Here is a 20,150-nt window from a genome sequence, read left to right as displayed (position 1 = left end):
ATCAAGAGCTGCCGTCTGAGGGGCCAAACCACATAAATAGTGCCCCTAACAATTTCAGGGATTGGTCCATATGCGACCAATCACAAAAATCACAAACACTCTTCAGATTAGTGGGCGTGGCCTCCAGGGTTTGGAGCTCTGTCATGAGTGAGAAAGCTTGTCCGTCTGTTCCTGAGCCATAGAAAAGTCCTATTGACACTGAATCCTATTTCCATCATTTGCAATGTATGTTTTTGACATTCTTATAATGGTTTGAAATACAATTGACATTTTGCATTGTGAGAATTATATTTTTGCTCAGTTGTTGTTCTGTATGCAACATATGTACAATGAGACCTATTAGAGTTTTTAGGGGGTTTTCCTGTGCCTGAGACACAGACACACACACACACAACCATCTCTTAGCATGTCTTGACCTCAATGGCCTTATTTGCTGAGGCATCTTGAACTTAAGTCTAGAAATGAAAACAAATACTATTAAAATAGGAAAATGGGCAAACATGAGTAATGGCAATTTATGAATGACTGAATGTTTCCATTTTGAAGAAAACAATATATGAGCTGTCCCTATATGAGCAGTTGACAGAGCCAGTAGGAGCCAGTAGTAATTTCCTTCTCCTGACCCATGGCCCAGTGATTTGTGTCTATCCTAGATGTGTCCCTTCAAATAATATGTACCAAGGAAAAGTTAGACGCTGGGAGAGAGAGAGCTTTATCAACCTACTTCCATCTCTATTATGCTCCGTCCACAACAAGAAATATGTGTTTTCTCTAAGACATGCATCCATCATCAACAGTTTTTTTCTGCAGTTTGAATATCTTATTCTGAGTAGAAAAAAGAATGGATACTGTTAAAATTCTGAATCTCAAAATAATGACTCCCCCTGCACAGTATCCAAGACTAAACAACTAGGCCATGCAAGGTTCATGGATTCATTTGGCCTTTTTCCTGCTCCCATACTAAATAATCCTGTATATCTAGGGTATTTTGGTCTATTCAGCCCCAGACGAGTGGCTGTGTCACAGGATTACTGGGAGTGCAGGACAGGATTTATCCCTGATGTAACTTGTCTATCTCTATCTGTTTGTTTATCGTGCGTGTGCATGCGTGTGTGTTCGTACATATATGTCCTTGCTTGCCTATCTTTTTGCTTTCTGTTGTTGTCCTCTCTGCTGATTTGGCCTCAAATAATGCAGGTCACAGTATATACCTTAGCCACTGTGACATCATGGCATTAGGGTTAGATTTAAGAACCCCCCAAAATCCTAACCTAATTAGGGGAAACCACATACTGTGACACCTTAGATCAGTGTCTAAGGAAATGGCACCCTATTCCCTAGTGCACTACTTTTGACCAGGGCCCATAGGTCTCTGGTCAAGTGTAGTGCACAATATAGGGAATAGGGTGCCATTTGGGACATATTAGGCCTTATGTCAACTTCAACCTACTCTGTATGGGGTGGTGACCTACTGTGCCTCAGGTTGTTTGTACATCACTTCGTTTTTAGATGAGTGTGATTGCCTAGCATTCTAGCTATACATTCTATAATATGTTTTGTCCTTAACTCTTAGAACATGACACGAGGAAACAGAAAATTACATTATATTTCAAGTCTGTACATTTCCCTAGATCCTGCCATCTAGGTGCAACAAGGCGATACAGACAAAGAAAATACCGATATAACTGTCCCCTCGAGTGGCTGTGTGACCGGACTCAGTACTTTTTTCATAGTTTCACCATCATTGTTGACAGGTTGAATGTTATGCCCATATTGATGCAGAAGTCCTGTTTATAAACATGAAATAGTACGTATTTAGTGTTGTTAGTTCGATTTTTTGATTCAGTGTATCAGTCTTTCTACATACAAAGTAACACTTGAATAATTTCCAAAGACCAATGCGCCCTCTTTAAATGTGACCTGCGCAGGGTTGCTAGGAAAAATTATGTCACAAGCGAATGCCAGCCAGCCAGCCAGTCCACAGTGGAAGAAATTCCTACAGTGGAGAAGAGGCTATTTTTATTTTTCGTTTTTAGAAGGCTTCCATCAAAATCCGTCTCCATCGTTCTTGATTTTGGGAAGGATGATATCAAAAACAGCTAGAACATAATCTACACATTCTAAGCTTTCAGGCAATACCAATATCGTGGTGTTCCGAAGAAAATATAGATATAAAAGGGATGGGGACAACTGGATTGTTACAGAAGGAACTTGATCTTCTGGGATTCATGGGGAGGGGGGCGTCTGAATAAAGGGGTTTGTATTCCAGCAAAGTATGGTGATATTTGGGGTGGATTGGTAACCAAAAAGAGCAACAACACCAAGGTTGACTTTTTTTTCTTTCTCAAAACAACACATTCTGAAGGTTGCTTCGTAAGAATAACGTTGAACCATGGAGTTGAGAGTGGGAAACCGATACAGGCTGGGCAGGAAAATTGGAAGTGGATCTTTTGGAGATATCTATTTGGGTGAGTAGCTAGCTAACGAAAATGTCAATATTACACATCGTTACCGTAGGTTGGCTAACGTCAATCGAACATTTTAAGCTAGCTAACGTTAGCTAGCTACCATATACAGCGTCTCTAACATGCTAACCTAGCTCGCTACATTGCTAACATTAATCCAAACCAGCTAGCTAGCTACGTTAACTGGCCAGCTGATGGGAATTTGCAAATATGTTATTGGTTAGCATGACCAAAACAAACTGTCAATTCCCAGCACCTATTGTCCCCTTGGCAAGCCAATAACGTTCGCTAGCTACGTTGGCCACCATCCAGATAGTTAGTTACCTAACCTTAGCTTGAAACACGAATGAGAGGCTTTTTGAAAATGTATAAGTTAGCTAGTTCACTTCACAAACCGACCGAACAAGTCACCCAGCCCAACAGAGTTTGCCAGTAGTCATCCCATCTGTCAGTTAATTTCAAGGGCTGGAGGGCAGTTAGCTAGCTGCAGTAGAGCTAGCCAAATGTCTTTCCCAAGCAGTTGCACTCAGTATACGATGGGCAATGAAGCCCTTTATCTGCTTCCATACATCCAGATTAGTTCGTGGATACCATTTCTCTGTGTCCCGTATGACGGAAGTTATAGGCAGTTTACCAGCCAATGATTGGAAGTCTATGGAATCTACAAACATGCTAGCAGTTGCCATAGACTTCCAGTCATTGAGCTGATGCTAGTTAGCAATTGCGCTAACGCTAATTGGCAAATTCCTTCAAACTGCACACAGATACATAAATGGTATCCACGAGTTAATCTGGCTCTAGGGAAGTAGATAAAATGATTAAATGCCAAAATACTGAAGTTTCCCTTTAAGAGTTGTGTTATGCCATACAACACTCCTTCGTGGCCTCCAACTGCTCTTAAACGCTAGTAAAACCAAATGCATGCTTTTCAACCGATCGCTGCCTGCACCCGCATGCCCGACTAGCATCACCACCCTGGATGGTTCCGACCTAGAATATGTGGTCATCTACAAGTACCTAGGTGTCTGGCTAGACTGCAAACTCTCCTTCCAGACTCATATCAAACATCTCCAATCGAAAATCAAATCAAGAGTCGGCTTTCTATTCCGCAACAAAACCTCCTTCACTCACGCCGCCAAGCTTACCCTAGTAAAACTGACTATCCTACCGATCCTCGACTTCGGCGATGTCATCTACAAAATGGCTTCCAACACTCTACTCAGCAAACTGGATGCAGTCTATCACAGTGCCATCCGTTTTGTCACTAAAGCACCTTATACCACCCACCACTGCGACTTGTATGCTCTAGTCGGCTGGCCCTCGCTACATATTCGTCGCCAGACCCACTGGCTCCAGGTCATCTACAAGTCCATGCTAGGTAAAGCTCCGCCTTATCTCAGCTCACTGGTCACGATGGCAACACCCATCCGTAGCACGCGCTCCAGCAGGTGTATCTCACTGATCATCCCTAAAGCCAACACCTCATTTGGCCGCCTTTCGTTCCAGTACTCTGCTGCCTGTGACTGGAACGAATTGCAAAAATCGCTGAAGTTTGGAGACTTTTATCTCCCTCACCAACTTCAAACATCAGCTATCTGAGCAGCTAACCGATCGCTGCAGCTGTACGTAGTCTATTGGTAAATAGCCCACCCATTTTCACCTACCTCATCCCCATACTGTTTTTATTTATTTACTTTTCTGCTCTTTTGCACACCAATATCTCTACCTGTACATGACCATCTGATCATTTATCACTCCAGTGTTAATCTGCAAAATTGTAATTATTCGCCTACCTCCTCATGCCTTTTGCACACATTGTATATAGACTCCCCCTTTGTTTTTCTACTGTGTTATTGACTTGTTAATTGTTTACTCCATGTGTAACTCTGTGTTGTCTGCTCACACTGCTATGCTTTATCTTGGCCAGGTCGCAGTTGCAAATGAGAACTTGTTCTCAACTAGCCTACCTGGTTAAATAAAGGTGAAATAAAAAAAAATAAAAAGTGTTGACATCTAGTTGTTTTTAGTGTGTTGTGTATGTGGCCCTGTGGTTTTTCCAGTCAGCTGGTATCTGAAATTACATTCTGATATGTTATCACCCCCAGGGTTGAGCTCACAGACCTTTGTCATAAGGTACGATGAACAGTTACTGCTTTTTGCATGAGTCAATTTGAATCTTGTCATGCCATAACTGTAATGGTTTTGTTATAATGCTGATATGCTTCCTGGAGTGAAGTCATTTTTTTTCCCTTTGGGTAGTCCTAATATTCCTCCCCATGTTGAATGCTGAATAGGTTTTACTGGACCCAATCCAGTGTTTGAATTTGGTGTATGTTCTGTCCTCATTGTAGGTGTGTTCAGTTGTCTGTAGGAACTCCTGTGGTTGAGTTGAAGCAGGAACAGCCACAGGGTTGGACATGATTCTACAGCTTCTTGGCACTACTGTAGTTAGTGTATACAGGCAGAAAGAGCTTATTGTTTATGTGGATGACATCAGTGAAGCTTCTAACAGCCATGTCATTGTTTCACAAACCGTCAGTGTGTAACATATGAGAAAGTCAGATCAGATTATAACCCCCACTACTGCCCTGCCTGTGGTAGCCTGTCACGAGTCAAAACACCCCAGCTCTCCACCCTGCCCCTTTTCTAAACAAATAGGTCTAAACTCCATGTAAGTCCAAAAGGTTAGCAGATGTTAATGTTTTGTGTAGCGAAATGCTTGTGCTTCTAGTTCTGACAGTGCAGTAATATCTAACAATTTCACAACTAACTTATCCACACAAGTGTAAAGGGATGAATATGTACATATAAATATATGAATGAGCGATAGCTGTGCGGCATAGGTAAGATGCAGTAGATGGTATAGAGTACAGTATATGAGATGAGTAATGTAGGGTATGTAATCATTATATAAAGTGGCATTGTTTAAAGTGACTAGTGATACATGTATTATATCCAATTATTAAAGTGGCTAGAGATTTGAGTCTGTATGTTGGCAGCAGCCACTCAATGTTAGTGATGGCTGTTTAACAGGCTGATGGCCTTGAGATAGAAGCTGTTTTTCAGTCTCTCGTCCCAGCTTTGATGCACCTGTACTGACCTCGCCTTCTGGATGATAGCGGGGTGATGGCTCGGGTGGTTGTTGTCCTTGAGGATCTTTTTGGCCTTCCTGTGACATCGGGTGATGTTGGTGTCCTGGAGGGCTGGTAGTTTCCCCCGGTGATGCGTTGTGCAGACCTCACTACCCTCTGGAGAGCCTTACAGTTATGCCACTGTACAGTTAACTCGTCCAACGCTCTAACCATTGCACTCCACGAGGAGCCTGCCTGTTACGCGAATGCCTTAGAAGCCAAGGTAAATTGCTAGCTAGCATTAAACTTATCTTATAAAAAACAATCAATCATAATCACTAGTTATAACTACTAATCCAGTTTAGCAGGCAATATTAACCAGGTGAAATCGTGTCATTTCTCTTGCGTTCATTGCACGCAGAGTCAGGGAATATGCAACAGTTTGGGCTGCCTGGCTCATTGCGAACTAATTTGCCAGAATGTTACGTAATTATGACATAACATTGAAGGTTGTGCAATGTAACAAGAATATTTAGACTTAGGGATGCCACCCGTTAGATAAAATACCGAACGGTTCCGTATTTCACTGAAATAATAAACGTTTTGTTTTTCGAAATGATAGTTTCCGGATTTGACCATATTAATGACCAATGATTTGATAGAGCAGTCTGACTAAGCAGCAGCAGGCCCGTAATCATTCATGCAAACAGCACTTTCGTGCGTTTTGCCAGCAGCTCTTCACAAGCACAGCGCTGTTTATGACTTCAAGCCTATCAGCCTAATGGCTGGTGTCACCAATGTGAAATGGCTAGCTAGTTAGCTGGGTGTGTGCTAATACCATTTCAAAAGTCACTCGCTTTTAGATTTGGAGTAGTTATTCCCCTTGCGCTGCAAGGGCTGCGATGGGTAACGTTGGTGGTGCGATGGGTAACGCTGCTTCGAGTGTGGCTGTTGTCGATGTGTTCCTGGTTCGAGCCCAGGGAGGAGCGAGGAGAGGGATGGCAGCTATACTGTTACACTGGCAATACTATTGTGCCTATAAAAACATTGAATAGTCCAAGGTATATGAAATACAAATGGTATAGAAGGAAATAGTCCTATAAATACTATATTAACTGCAACCTAAAACCTCTTACCTTGGAATATTGAAGTCGCATGTTAAAAGGAACCACCAACTTTCATATGTTCTCATGTTCTGAGCAAGGAACTTAAACGTTAGCTTTTTACATGGCACACATTTTTACATGGCACATATTACTTTCTTCTCCAACACTTTGTTTTGGCATTATTTAAACCAAATTGAACATGTTTCATTATTTATTTGAGGCTAAATTGATTTTATTGATGTCTTATATTAAGTTAAAATAAGTGTTCATTCAGTATTGTTGTAATTGTCATTATTACAAATAAATAAATAAATGCTGATTAATCGGTATCGGCTTTTTTGGTCCTCCAATAATTGGTATCGGCGTTGAAAAATCATAATCGGTCGACCTCTAATCCAGATGGGTTAGGGCAGTGTGATTGCGTCGTCTGTGGACCTATTGGGGTGGTAAGCAAATTGGAGTGGGTCTAGGGTATCAGGTAGTGTGGAGGTGATACGATCCTTGACTAGTCTCTCAAAGCACTTCAAGATGACAGTAGTGAGTGCTACGGGGTGATAGTCATTTAGCTCAGTTACCTTAGCTTTCTTGGAACCACAACAATGGTGGCCCTCTTAAGCATGTGGGCGCAGCAGACTGGGATAGGGATTGATTAAATATGTCCTTAAACACACCAGCCAGCAAGTCTGCGCGGCTAGGGATGCTGTCTGGGCCGGCAGTCTTGCGAGGGTTAACCCATTTAAATGTTTTACTCACGTTGGCCACGGTGAAGGAGAGCCCACAGGTTTTGGAAACGGGCCTTGTCAGTGGCACTGTATTGTTCTCAAAACGAGCAAAGAAGTTGTGAAATTTGTCTGGGAGCAAGACGTCTGCGACGGGGCTGGTTTTCTTTTTGTAATCCGTGATTGACTGTAGACCCTGCCACATACGTCTCATGTTTGAGCCGTTGAATTGTGACTCTACTTTAAACTGACGCTTAGCTTGTTGGATTGCCTTGCGGAGGGAATAGCTACACTGTTTGTATTTGGTCGTGTTTTCCGGTCGCCTTGCCATGATTAAAAGCAGTGGTCCGCGCTTTCAGTTTTGCGCAAATGCTGCCATCAATCCACGGTTTCTGGTTAGGGAAGGTTTTAATAGTCACCGTGGGTACAACATCACCGATGCACTTGCTAATAAATGTGCACACAGCCTGTCCATAGCCTCGTGATCAGCTTGTCCATAGCCTCGTGATCAGCCTGTCCATAGCCTCGTGATCAGCTGTTAATACATTTTTGTGAAGCAATGGGTGGTTATGTTGACACTCTTTTAATTTGAGGGCTTTATCTAAATCTGTGCAACCACTTATTGATAAGGGTAAACTCTGGTGGATTTTTGTCTTTTAGGGTTGCCTATAGCACATGCTCGTTTAGCTTCACTTTAGCAGGCGTATAATAAATAGGTTATACGAATGGTGCATTAATATATTAACTTCTAACTTACGCATCTCTGTCTTCACTGTTCCCTTCTTGCACAATTCACGCATCTCCGCTGGCACTGGCCTCTTCCCCCTCTCTAGCTCTTGAACGAGTAGCCTGTAAGCCAGGGATCTCCAACCTTTTCTAGCATGAGAGCTACTTTAAAAAAATAAAACATGTCACAAGCTTCTCTTTTTCTCTCTTTTTTTCTAGCTTTCAAATAGGAACATTCTCTTTTCTCCTGCAACGCCTCCCTGGAAGAAGTAGTGCACTGTCAAAATACCTGGTAAAATCATGGTTAATAAACAACTCTAAGGGACAGGGGGGGGGGCTATAAAATCAGATTTTTGTCCCCCTCAAATTCTGATATTTTCACATTGTTTTCTGTTTCATTTTTCCTGGTTTTAGATTTTTGTTTTTCTCTCGCAATTACAGTTCTTAGCAAAACAACAAAATTGGATGTTCTGAGTCAATGTTTAAATCACATCAGAAAACCTTTGGGGGGGGGGGGGGCGTCTGGAATAAAACTAAATTGATTTGAGTGTAATTCCCCTTTAATTGCGCCTCTGGCCCTTTTTAATTGTGCGTGAGTGAGGAATGTTTCTGTACGGCTGCTGCTGCTAGAAGCTTAACGTGTAAAGTGCTGGTTTCATGAGTTGAAATAAAAGATGATGTTCCATGCGCACAAAAAGCTTATCTCAAATGTTGTTCACAAATTTGTTTACATCCCTGTTAGTGAGCATTTCTCCTTTGCCAAGATAATTCATCCACCTGACAGGTGTGGCATGTCAGGAAGCTGATTAAACAGCATGATCACCTTGTGCTGGGTATAATAAAATTCCTCTCTCTAAAACACACAACACAATGCCACAGATGTCTCAAGTTAAGGGAGTGTGCAATTGGCATGCTGACTGCAGGAATGTCCACCAGAGCTGTTGCCAGACAATTTAATGTTAATTTCTCTACCATATGCTGCCTCCGTTGTTTTAGAGAATTTGTCAGTATATCCAACCGGCCTCACAACCGCAGACCACATGTAACCACGCCAGCCCAGGACCTCCCCATCCGGCTTCCTCAACTGCGGAATTGTCTGAAAGGAGGGTGGGGGATGCTGAGGGGTATTTCTCTGTAATAAAGCCCTTTTGTGGGGCTTTGGCTGAGCCTGGCTCCCAGGCCCACCCATGGATGCGCTCCTGCCCAGTGAAGTGAAATCCATAGATTAGGGCCTAATTTATTTAAATTGACTCATTTCCTTATGTGAACGGTAACACAGTAAAATCTTTTAAATTGTTGGATGTCGCATTTATATTTTTGTTCAGTGTAGATACAAATGGTATACATACTCATGATCTACTTCTTCCAGGTAAGTCTACTTTGCATTTAACATTTTAATTGCGACGGTTTCTGTTTTTTCCTTCAACCCACACAGGTTATCACATCAACTGGCTACACACAGTGATACACAAACGCGCACTACACAGACGGGCAAAATTGCTGGAAATTGGCAGATAGTTAGGTTTGGCTTTTTAAGCCAATAGTCGCTAACCAGGGGTGGGATAATGTCAGTTGCTGGGGAATTGCGGTGTCTGACTTGTGAGATTTGTTTGCGAAAGTTTAAGATAAACATGAAAAATTGCATATACTTTCAGAATTGTTTGGTGAACTACTCATAGGTGGGCTTTGACCTGTTGGAGACCCCTGCTATAAACAATGAACAGCATTTTTTATATATATATATATATATATATACGTTTATTGGTGGAGAGACACATCGATCGACCATATTGCTTGCTGAATGGCTATAAAATAGGCTACAGCATTGTCAATGAACTGTCAGGAAAATTTGAATGGCGAGAGCGACGTGTAGCCTAGCTCTAGTGTGATGTGATCACTTTGGCTAAATTGATACCTTGCTGCACTTACTCATTGCAAATGTAAAACACAGGCAGAGAGAAATTTAGTGAATTCAAACAACAAACCCACAGACCTCTGTGGCAGTGCGCGGCCTGTCAGTGACAGTGTCCCAGATAATAATTTATGTTGGTCAACAGCTTATTCGTTTGCAAAAAGATCCATTTAAAAAATCCAACATGTTCCGATGACAGTGTCCCAGATAATTTATATTGGTCAACAGCTTATTTGTTTGCAAAAAGATCAATTTAAAAAATCCAACATGTTCCGAATAAATAATTGACGGATTGTGGCAGGACGATATTTTGCAATTGGTGTGAAAGGCATCATAAACAAGACGTGCCCATATAAGGGTTTCCGTTAAGAAAATGTAGTGCCGGACATTCAACCGGAAGCATTTAAATCGACTGTACATTTTAGAAATTTACCGAACCCCTAAGCATTGGGTGCGTAACCTAGTAAAGGCGTCCACCCACGGTGCTCAGAATGACAAATCACATTTAGATTATGGTAATTAATTTTACACAGAACATGCAAATTGAGGATGCAATGATGTGTATCCTTACTTCGCACTTTGAAGATGTTAATAACTGTCCACGTGTACTTTTCCTCAGCCAACAACACGAGTACCAAACCGCAAAACCACCAGCCTATACATAGGCGGTGCGTGAGTTTCAAGTTTGGGGAAGCTCATTTTCACCATTAAAAATGCACCTTTTTATAATCAAGCATTCCATGCATCATCGCATTTGCAGGCATATGTAAGAGCCTTCTATTCGTAATTTGATAGTCATAATTTAGGATCATATAATTCAATCACTGTTCGCAAAAATATATATTTCAATGCATGGCCGTGTGTGGATGGCGTAGATGCCTGGCCTATAGGCTATATCAGATATGTTTCTTTCGCAGTGCGCACTCACCTTGGATTTGGCCTATGCTCTCCACTGGTGCCAATAAGATAGGCTATAGGCCTGCTGCTGTTCCCTCAATTAATAATTTTGATAACTAAAATACAGATTAGTCTTTTTCATTGTCTTTTCAGCAATGGTAATTTTGTTTTCCTGCGATTGAATAGTTTAATTTTGTGATATGCCTGACCTGTACTTTTCACTGACCGTCGCAGCTCAACAATCTTCTATTTGTTATTTGCCGCACGCGCAATTGTTTCCTTTCCTTCCGACTGTAGGCAATGCGATTCAATACAATCCACAACGTAATCTTTCTTTTAAGGGGAAGCTAATGATCCTCTGTGGCCAAAGCATGTTTTAGTAGCCTGTTTTGAATTATTTTATTTATTCATGTATAGACAGGAATAGGCTTATTATGCCATATAATTTTGCCAATTCAATTAGGGAAAGCTTAGCTAGTATTAGTTTTCTTCCTAATTATTTGGACCAAAATATTGGACTTGAGAAAGGGCCTTTACTGAAAATAGGCTTTTTTTCAGTATTTAAATCTTGACTTGAGCATCTAATTCTTCTTAAAGATCCAGATAGTTTCCTAAAGTAGCCTTTATGAATGGACATAGGCCTATGAAGCGAATCATCAAACTCACAATCACATCCTGCAAAAGGACCCATCAACGCTGGTTTGGATAGGATTGTCCGTTTGACACATTGTAGGAGCCAGAACAACCTTGTCGACTGCTGTTGAATAATTAATAGTCAGACTGCTTTATTTACTAGCAAGAAATGAAAATATGCATTGTGTAAAAAGAAGTCCACATCAAGCTTTTCTTTTTAGGCTTCTGCAACCCGCTCGCTGCTGGAGCACCAAACAACAGTTGGAAAGAGGAGATGTAGACGAAGTTAGCAGAACTGCTTATAATTGTTAAAACACTCCCGCTATTAGATTAGGTTGATCTACATTGTAAATAAAGTTAATACAAAATGTATGTAGGCCTATTAAACAGTTTGATGGCTATTTTATCTTCATCTATAAATGTCAATTACAGGGTTATTCAATTACTGTCACAGTCCTATTAAATGCACTGTTTGTGCATATTCAGGTTCAGAGACACTCACTGACCTTTGGGAAAGTAGATTTATTTTCTCCTCGCATGGCTGCAGTTTAACTTATGGTCAATATATACATTGTGTTGCAGATGAGAAACCTCATGTCCAATGAAACTCAATGTTCCAACTCAACAGACATGAAGTGTAATGAAATTGCACCACTGAGTGTAGGGCTGAGTGGATGTTTTTAATGAGTCGTTTAGTGATAAGGCCATCCAGCCCACCCCACCTGCACCGAACCACTTAGGATATGGTGTGCGTGTTTTGCTTTTGACACCCTAGCTGGATTGCATAACCAGACCATACATCTATATCACTCTCCTAGGTCACATGAAACATTCTGACACTGAAATACTTATGTTGAGTTCATATAGTTTGACTACCACGTGAAGTACAGTTTGTTCATTTCTAGAGCACGCAGACTTGACTGCCAATTTTGTGGATAAAAAAAAACACTGCATTTGCTCAATGCTCATGAAGTCATCCATGTTTTGGAAGGCTAAACCGCTATGCCATGGGGAAAAATAAACGTGTCAGTCCTAAGTGCCTAGTTCTTATCTATTGTAATGGGAGAGACAGAATGTCATTTCAGCGAGGGAATGGATTATTCTCCATCCCAGGTCAGCTGTGTTCCTGTGTACTCTTCAGGTGATTGGGGGGAGGGCATTCATCCTACTCACACACAGAGGGGAATGGTACGCTCCAGTCAGCTGTAATTCTCTCAGATTAATGCAGCCCCCTTTATGTAACCACATGTACGACTCATCCAACATGTTATTGTGTGTTCATGGAGGTGTTAAGTGCTTTTCAGGAGAGGGTCTGAGTCATTCACTGGCTGGTGGCTCTGTTGTGTAGCTGACTCTCACTTAGAGTTCCACACCTGGACTGTAGCCTACTTTTGAAATGAAATGTCAGATTTATAAAGCTCCCATTTCCCACTGCTAGCACACAAGCAGCAAATGTGCACATCTTCAATGCATTTTTAGACTTGTAGCTTTTGCAAGCTGCCCAAAGAGAAGTAGGCCCAGTTCTAAAGTAGCAGAATAGAGATGTAGGCCCAGTTCTAAAGTAGAATAATAGAGAAGTAGGCCCAGTACTAAAGTAGAAGAATAGAGAAGTAGGCCCAGTACTAAAGTAGAAGAATAGAGAAGTAGGCCCAGTACTAAAGTAGGATTCTGGTCACACATGCTGGCAGTACTCCTCATGAGGAAATGTTAAAGTTGGTTTGTTTACCTGTTTGAGTTGCATTATTTTGTGGCTGGTATGATATGAATGGGACTTGGTGTATATGCCCCGTCTACATTTGAGTCATTTAGCAGACACTCTTAACCATAATGGCTCTGGTTAAGTGTCTTGCTCAAGGGTACGTCGACAGATTTTTCACCTGTCAGTCAGCAGGGGCATGCACATCGCCAGGCCCATGAGTTTCCCCTCCCTTACTGGTCAGGTAAAACTGTCCAGGCCCTAGTCCTTTATAAGCCTAAATCATACTCTGAACTGAAAGCAATAACACACCTGGTGGCTCTTTATCCATCTACATACATTTGTATTGACAGTATTTCCTCTTTCTCCCCCAGGCACAGACATCTCAGTGGGAGAGGAGGTCGCCATTAAACTGGAATGTGTGAAGACCAAACACCCACAGCTCCACATAGAGAGTAAGATCTACAAGATGATGCAGGGAGGAGGTGAGACATGGGTCTGAAACATTATACATGGGCCAGGCTGTGGCTATCAGTCTCTCTTTCCCCATCTCCCCCTTCTATCTACACCCTTCATCTTCCTTCTCACCCTATTTCCCCCCTTCCCCCAATGTCCAGTGATGTGAAAACCACATTAACAAGCAGGCAGGCAGGCAGTCATCCACATGAGTCTGTCATGCCAGCCAGCAGCCTGAGCGAATAGAGACTCAGTGGAACCTGTCATCAGATCACAGAGCCAGAGAAACAGCACTTGTGTGGGATAGGTATCACACAAGAAATCATGTTAAACCCGATAAAGAATGGGATTTCCTTTGGGTATCCTTACAAATCACACTCTCCCTTCCATTCCCTACAGTGGGCATCCTTATAAATCACTCTCTCCCTTCCATTCCCTACAGTGGGCATCCTTATAAATCACTCTCTCCCTTCCATTCCCTACAGTGGGCATCCTTATAAATCACTCTCTCCCTTCCATTCCCTACAGTGGGCATCCTTATAAATCACTCTCTCCCTTCCATTCCCTACAGTGGGCATCCTTATAAATCACTCTCTCCTTCCATTCCTTACAGTGGGAATCCCGTCCATTAAGTGGTGTGGAGCAGAGGGAGACTACAACGTGATGGTGATGGAGCTGCTAGGCCCCAGTCTGGAGGACCTGTTCAACTTCTGCTCCCGCAAGTTCAGCCTCAAGACTGTCCTGCTGCTGGCTGACCAGATGGTGAGACACAACTGACCATTAAATCCTCAGCTCTTATGCTGGCTATTAGGGTCCTCTGTATCTTCTACAGTTATGGCCACTATGTGCTATAAAATCTGCTAACAAATTAGAAGCGCAAAGTAAAGCTGTCCAGGAGGTGTAGTGGCCACCCCTGCTCTCCTCTCTTCTCCAGATCAGCCGGATTGAGTACATCCACTCTAAGAACTTCATCCACAGAGATGTGAAGCCTGACAACTTCCTGATGGGCCTGGGCAAGAAGGGCAACCTGGTGTACATCATCGACTTTGGCCTGGCCAAGAAGTACCGCGACGCCCGCACACATCAGCACATCCCCTACCGCGAGAACAAGAACCTGACCGGCACCGCACGCTATGCCTCCATCAACACCCACCTGGGAATAGGTAGGTCGCACACATACACTCACATCTAGAGGTTGATCACATTCCTCAGCACAAGCCTCATAGTGGAGCACTTTCCTTCGATCATGTCAGATCTGGAAAGGATGCTATTTGAAGGTATTCGAACATGGCCAGTGTGACTTTCTCCTCTCCCTCTGCAGAACAGTCTCGTCGTGATGACCTGGAGTCTCTGGGTTATGTCCTGATGTACTTCAACCTGGGCTCTCTGCCCTGGCAGGGCCTCAAGGCCGCCACCAAGAGGCAGAAGTACGAACGCATCAGTGAGAAGAAAATGTCCACCCCCATCGAGGTGCTCTGCAAGGGATACCCCTGTGAGTAATGTGATTTTTTACATTTACTCCATCCTGGTTATAGTTTACTAAGGGTTTCTGTGCTTGTCATGTAACAATATACTCTTGGAGTGTTTCTGTCCATTTGTCTTGTCCTTTCTGCACCTCTCTACAAAGAGATCATGCTGTGACCCTGTAAACATGGGAAATAATTTCCCTTCCCAATGAGAAAGTATTCTGATTAAAAGATCATGAGAAAGTATTCTGATTAAAAGATGATGAGAAAGTATTCTGATTAAAAGATGATGAGAAAGTATTCTGATTAAAAGATGATGAGAAAGTATTCTGATTAAAAGATCATGAGAAAGTATTCTGATTAAAAGTAACACTTTTCTTCCTCCTCACAGCTGAGTTCTCCACCTACCTGAACTTCTGTCGTTCTCTGCGGTTCGACGACAAGCCAGACTACTCGTACCTCAGACAGCTGTTCAGGAACCTGTTCCACAGACAGGGCTTCTCTTATGACTACGTCTTTGACTGGAACATGCTCAAGTTTGTGAGTACTGCCTCTTAATTGTTAATTAACCAGGATGAAACATATTCATGATTTATTACACATTAGTCCTCTTAACCATTAGCTAATGGTACCTCAGCGGCAGCTTTCTGATCTAGTCTCCATTTCTATCCTTCTGACTGCCCCTAATTCCAAGGGGGCCAACCGTGCAGCAGAGGAGGCGGAGCGGGAGCGGAGGGACAGGGAGGATAGGCTGAGACACAGCAGGAACCCCGGGGCCAGGGGACTCCCTGCCGCCTCAGGACGACCCCGAGGAACACAGGACACGGCGCCGCCTACACCCCTCACACCCACCTCACACACAGGTTAGCGTTTCTGACGCACATCTTAAACCCCTCACACACAGGTTAGTGTTTCTGACGCACACCTAGATGACTTTGATGTATGGATTACTTAACAATGTGCTTGACTATTGTCTTGTCATGGTCAGGGAGCATAGTATTTATTTCTCCTCTCTAGCCAACACGTCTCCACGACCGGTGTCTGGTATGGAGCGGGAGAGGAAAGTGAGCATGCGGCTTCACCGGGGAGCTCCCGTTAACGTCTCCTCGTCCGATCTGACGGGACACCAGGACACCTCCCGCATGTCCACCTCACAGGTACAAGCTCGCCCCATCCCTAGCGTCACCCCCTCGGGCCTCACCAGATGACCCTTAACCTCATATGACCATGCCCCATCGTGACCCACTCCTGCAGAGAAATATGCAACACATAACTAATGAAGTTGTCTATAGTCGAAACTTGAAGCAGGAATGTCTCCTGACTGTCTTCAAATGTCAGTAAGAGTAGCTATACGTCTAGCAGTGCATCAGTAAGGCCAGGATCACATCAACATAATCTTTTAAAACATGAATGAACATAAAGCTGTTTATTGGAGGGAGGAACTTCAGCTAGCTATGTAAAGGGCCCTGGCGTTAGCCTGCCAAAGCAAGACAAGGAGAAGAGGGGGAAGGAAATCCACACCAGGATTGAGAGGAAACCCTGAACATCTCCCCACTCTCCTTGGGCAGCGTCAACATCTCCCCACTCTCCTTGCCCATGTCTTGACGTTTCCACCAGGTGGTCATGGGAGTTTTTTTTATCTCCCACTCCCAGGGCATTGGTGTGACGGTAAGCATGCCATACTACAGACCCAGATCCACTTGTCTGACTTGCCCTACGGCCTTCTCTCTCCCTCCTTCCCCCCCAACCCCAGAATAGCATTCCCTTCGATCATCACGACAAGTAGAGGCTCGCCACATCCTCGTGTGATGGCCCGATGGCCACACTAGGTGAGTCATGCTCAGGCTGGCGCTGTGTCCTAAAGCACCAGGGATGCACGTCTCCTGTCCTATTGGGCAGCACTGTCTGTCTGCAGGCTCTCCATTCCTCTCTGTTACACTATGAAAGGGGGTTGAGACCATGTGATCACTGGAGACAAGTAGCTTCAATGTTAGCAGCTAATATCGCTGATGACAATAGGAGCTAGACTTCAGCAGGCCAGACTCCTCCCTTTCATAGCGTACTGATCAGTGTGTGAGTCTTCATATCAAACACTGCTGCCCTTGAGAACTGGAGTGCTGCATTCCAGCCTTGTGATAACAAATACACGTGGGGAATTAGTGTTTCCCTTATTCCTGGCTGTCACCCCACCTAGCTCTGTGACCTGTGACCTATCCTCCGCTCAGTGGCTTGTTGCAGTGGTTGGACTGTGGTGATGCCTGTCTGACGTTCTCCAGCATGTGACTGCATTAGGTCCTATTCTGCTCCTAACTCTCTAGTGTCCTTCAAACCCTCTCTCCCTTGACTTTTACCACTGCTCAATGCTGCATGGTTATTCATACATCTCCAGAGGTTCTCCTCAAGCTACAGTTTAGGTTCGCCACGGCTGAAAGCGTAAACTCTGAGTTTTATTTTTCTGACACGTGAATGACGCACCAGACTAAAGCCATGTGATGAGGTGGCCCAACGCTGCCTACCCTCATCTATCACCCTCAGCATATCTGCTGCTGAGAAATATGACAAGATGAAGCTATTTTCAACCCTTCATGCAGGTCTTGAACCGTATGAAGAATATTGTACGTCTGGTATTTTTAATGACATTTTAAGTGCAGAAGAGAATGAAGTATAATGAATGATAAGATGGAGATTCCATGCAGAGAAGCTAGAGTAGAGATCCCTGCCTGCAAGTATAAAAGTTTCTCTTTCTCTCAGATGGTGCCTGGTATGATCCTTGGTGGCCTCCACTCTGCAGCGCCTCGATGAGACAATACCCACAATGCACCTGGCACAGCGGAGGACAGCAACAAGCCTGGCTCAACCAATCAGCTGCCAGCCAGCCTAACTACTTCAGAAACCATCGGAAGACCACCACTTTCCTCTCCTGACCTGGTGTTCTCTGGTTGATCCTCTCTTTTTCCCACTAGATCTCTTGTTCCTTTCCCGCTCGCCCTTGATTTCCTTGTACTCTCTCCCAAACACTTACAATCGTTGTGATAAAGAATCTCTGAACTACAGACCACATCTGCAACCTTTTTTATAGGAGACATTTTCAACGTCTGTGCAGAGGTCGTGGTCTTTGCTGCCATGGCGATCTAACTGATTTAATTAAGACGACAAATGGAACGACTACAACCGCCACCGTTATCGCCATGGTTACTACTTATCATCCATGGCACTTTATCAATAGACACCAATTTCTACTCCCACAGTACATTACTAAATAACCCTAATCGATAAATCTGATATGAATAGAGCTAATCGATAATTGCGGCTCTATTTGAAATGGATCGGTTTTGGTGACTGCTTTTCATTTGTACTTATTTACAGACCTCTTTTCTCTGACCACCAGCAGGCTTTTGTTTTCACAGCCCTGATCTGTAACTCTAAAGCCATTTGTAATATATACTATTTGCATGTTTTAACACTGGACATCCCTTTGACCAAGCTGAGGTGTATGAGTCAGGTGGAGGGTTTCAACTCTAAACCACAATTGAAGTCTGTTTTCTTTATGGGGTTCTATGATCAACATCCCTCAAGTTGTATGTGTTATGGAGGGGCCCCTGTTAAGGTTTCTTCTTCTCACACTGAGTCAGACTGCCTCATGGTCTACTGTACAGATCTACATTCTCATTCTGTTATTTGTATTGTTTCTAGGCTGTGAAATTGTATTTTAATGAAGATGTGAAATGTTTCAGCCTTTTCCCTTTTTGGTTTCCTTATTGTGGTGAATTTGGGTTTCTGACCGTAGGTCTCACTTTGGGCTGCTCTAAAGTGGGACATCACTGTCCTATAATCTGTCTGTTTTGGGCTGTCAATCATTGTCTGTTCCCAGGCTTTTGCCTTGTCTGTCCACAAAGATGAAGTGCAGGATCGTTTTAGTTGGAGTTCCTCAAATACACCAGATACCCAGAGACTTAAGTGTCTGTTAAATGGCTGCCATTTTAAACTATAATTTGTTTTGAGTGTGAATGGAGTTTTTATATCAAAGGCTCACAATTACTTACTGGCTCCATGTGAACACTGGTGTTATTTTTACATGTTTTGAGAAGTAAAATGGTCCTGCACTGATGTGGCTAGAAGCAGTTGACTAAACCGCTGTGATTACTTCATCTATTCCCTGATAAAAGAACCGATTTACACTTCTCTTGGGTGGGCTATGGCCTTGGACGTTCCAGTTGATGGTCGTGTTCCCCTGCTCAGACGTTGCATGCGTCGACCAGTGATTGCATGCCACATCATCGAATGTGCCGTCAGGTACCTGATTGCGATAATGTGGTTAGCTGATGCGTTGTAAGATCTAGCATGCGTCGGCAAGGCCTGGGCAGTAACACGCCATGTCTTTACTGGTTCTCAGCAAAGAGTGGAGCAAGAGTTTGGGATATTCAATTCGACCTCTGAGGATAATTTCAATAAGCAAGATGAGATTTAAGGGCGGGCACAGCTGAACTGTTGCCATGGTTCAGCTCTATAGGACTGTTTTAATGCTGACCTCATTATTGACTAGTCATTTCTGGTTTGACTCATGGCCAGTTTGGTCAATCACTGACTCACCCTCCTATGTGTAATTAACTAAACTACCAGCTCTAAGAATATTCCTTTATCTCCCATTTGTGTACTTTTAAAAACTGTAAATAAATGAAGTACTTTGTGTACTACCCTGTGTGCTTTCATTTTCAAATGTTATTTTTTTTGTATTTATGGATGTTTTAATGTCTACCACCAGACATGAACACTATGATTGCCCTAAACTGGAACACCTGATGGGAAGAGAAAGACACCCAAAAGACAAGTGGAGATGAAGGACTGTGACCCTACCTGGGGAACCCTCACCAAGAAGATTAAGATAATGGGTGTAATGCCAACCTAATGGGGCACCTATCTAGGATATATAAACAGGTGCATGATTCAGATGTTGTGACCTGTCACATGTAATACCTGAGTAAATGATTATGCTTGCATTTTAC

General features: G+C 43.1%; 1 protein-coding gene across 5 annotated transcripts; it reads left to right on the top strand.

The window, feature by feature from the left end:
• Positions 1–1,902: 1,902 nt before the first annotated feature.
• On the top strand, positions 1,903–19,841 carry LOC110502949 (casein kinase I). Of its 5 annotated transcripts, none has more exons than XM_090217499.1 (11): positions 1,924–2,256; positions 2,366–2,468; positions 13,600–13,710; positions 14,295–14,443; positions 14,616–14,844; positions 15,003–15,173; positions 15,539–15,687; positions 15,842–16,010; positions 16,165–16,304; positions 16,906–16,976; positions 17,899–19,841. In XM_090217499.1, the coding sequence occupies exons 2-10, from the start codon at positions 2,393–2,395 to the stop codon at positions 16,954–16,956; spliced, it is 1,245 nt and encodes a 414-aa protein (XP_090073625.1). In that variant the 5' UTR covers positions 1,924–2,256; positions 2,366–2,392; the 3' UTR covers positions 16,957–16,976; positions 17,899–19,841. The 5 variants fall into 5 exon arrangements, with proteins under 5 accessions (XP_090073623.1, XP_021436971.1, XP_090073625.1 ...); XM_090217500.1 differs by having other exon boundaries at positions 16,901–16,976; XM_090217497.1 differs by lacking the exon at positions 16,906–16,976 and having other exon boundaries at positions 1,903–2,256.
• The last annotated feature ends 309 nt before the right edge of the window (positions 19,842–20,150 follow it).

The sequence above is a fragment of the Oncorhynchus mykiss genome, chromosome 23 (genome assembly GCF_057628025.1).
Source record: "Oncorhynchus mykiss isolate SJ-2025 chromosome 23, ASM5762802v1, whole genome shotgun sequence".
Taxonomy (NCBI): domain Eukaryota; kingdom Metazoa; phylum Chordata; class Actinopteri; order Salmoniformes; family Salmonidae; genus Oncorhynchus; species Oncorhynchus mykiss.
This window is presented reverse-complemented; position numbering and strand designations above follow the sequence as displayed.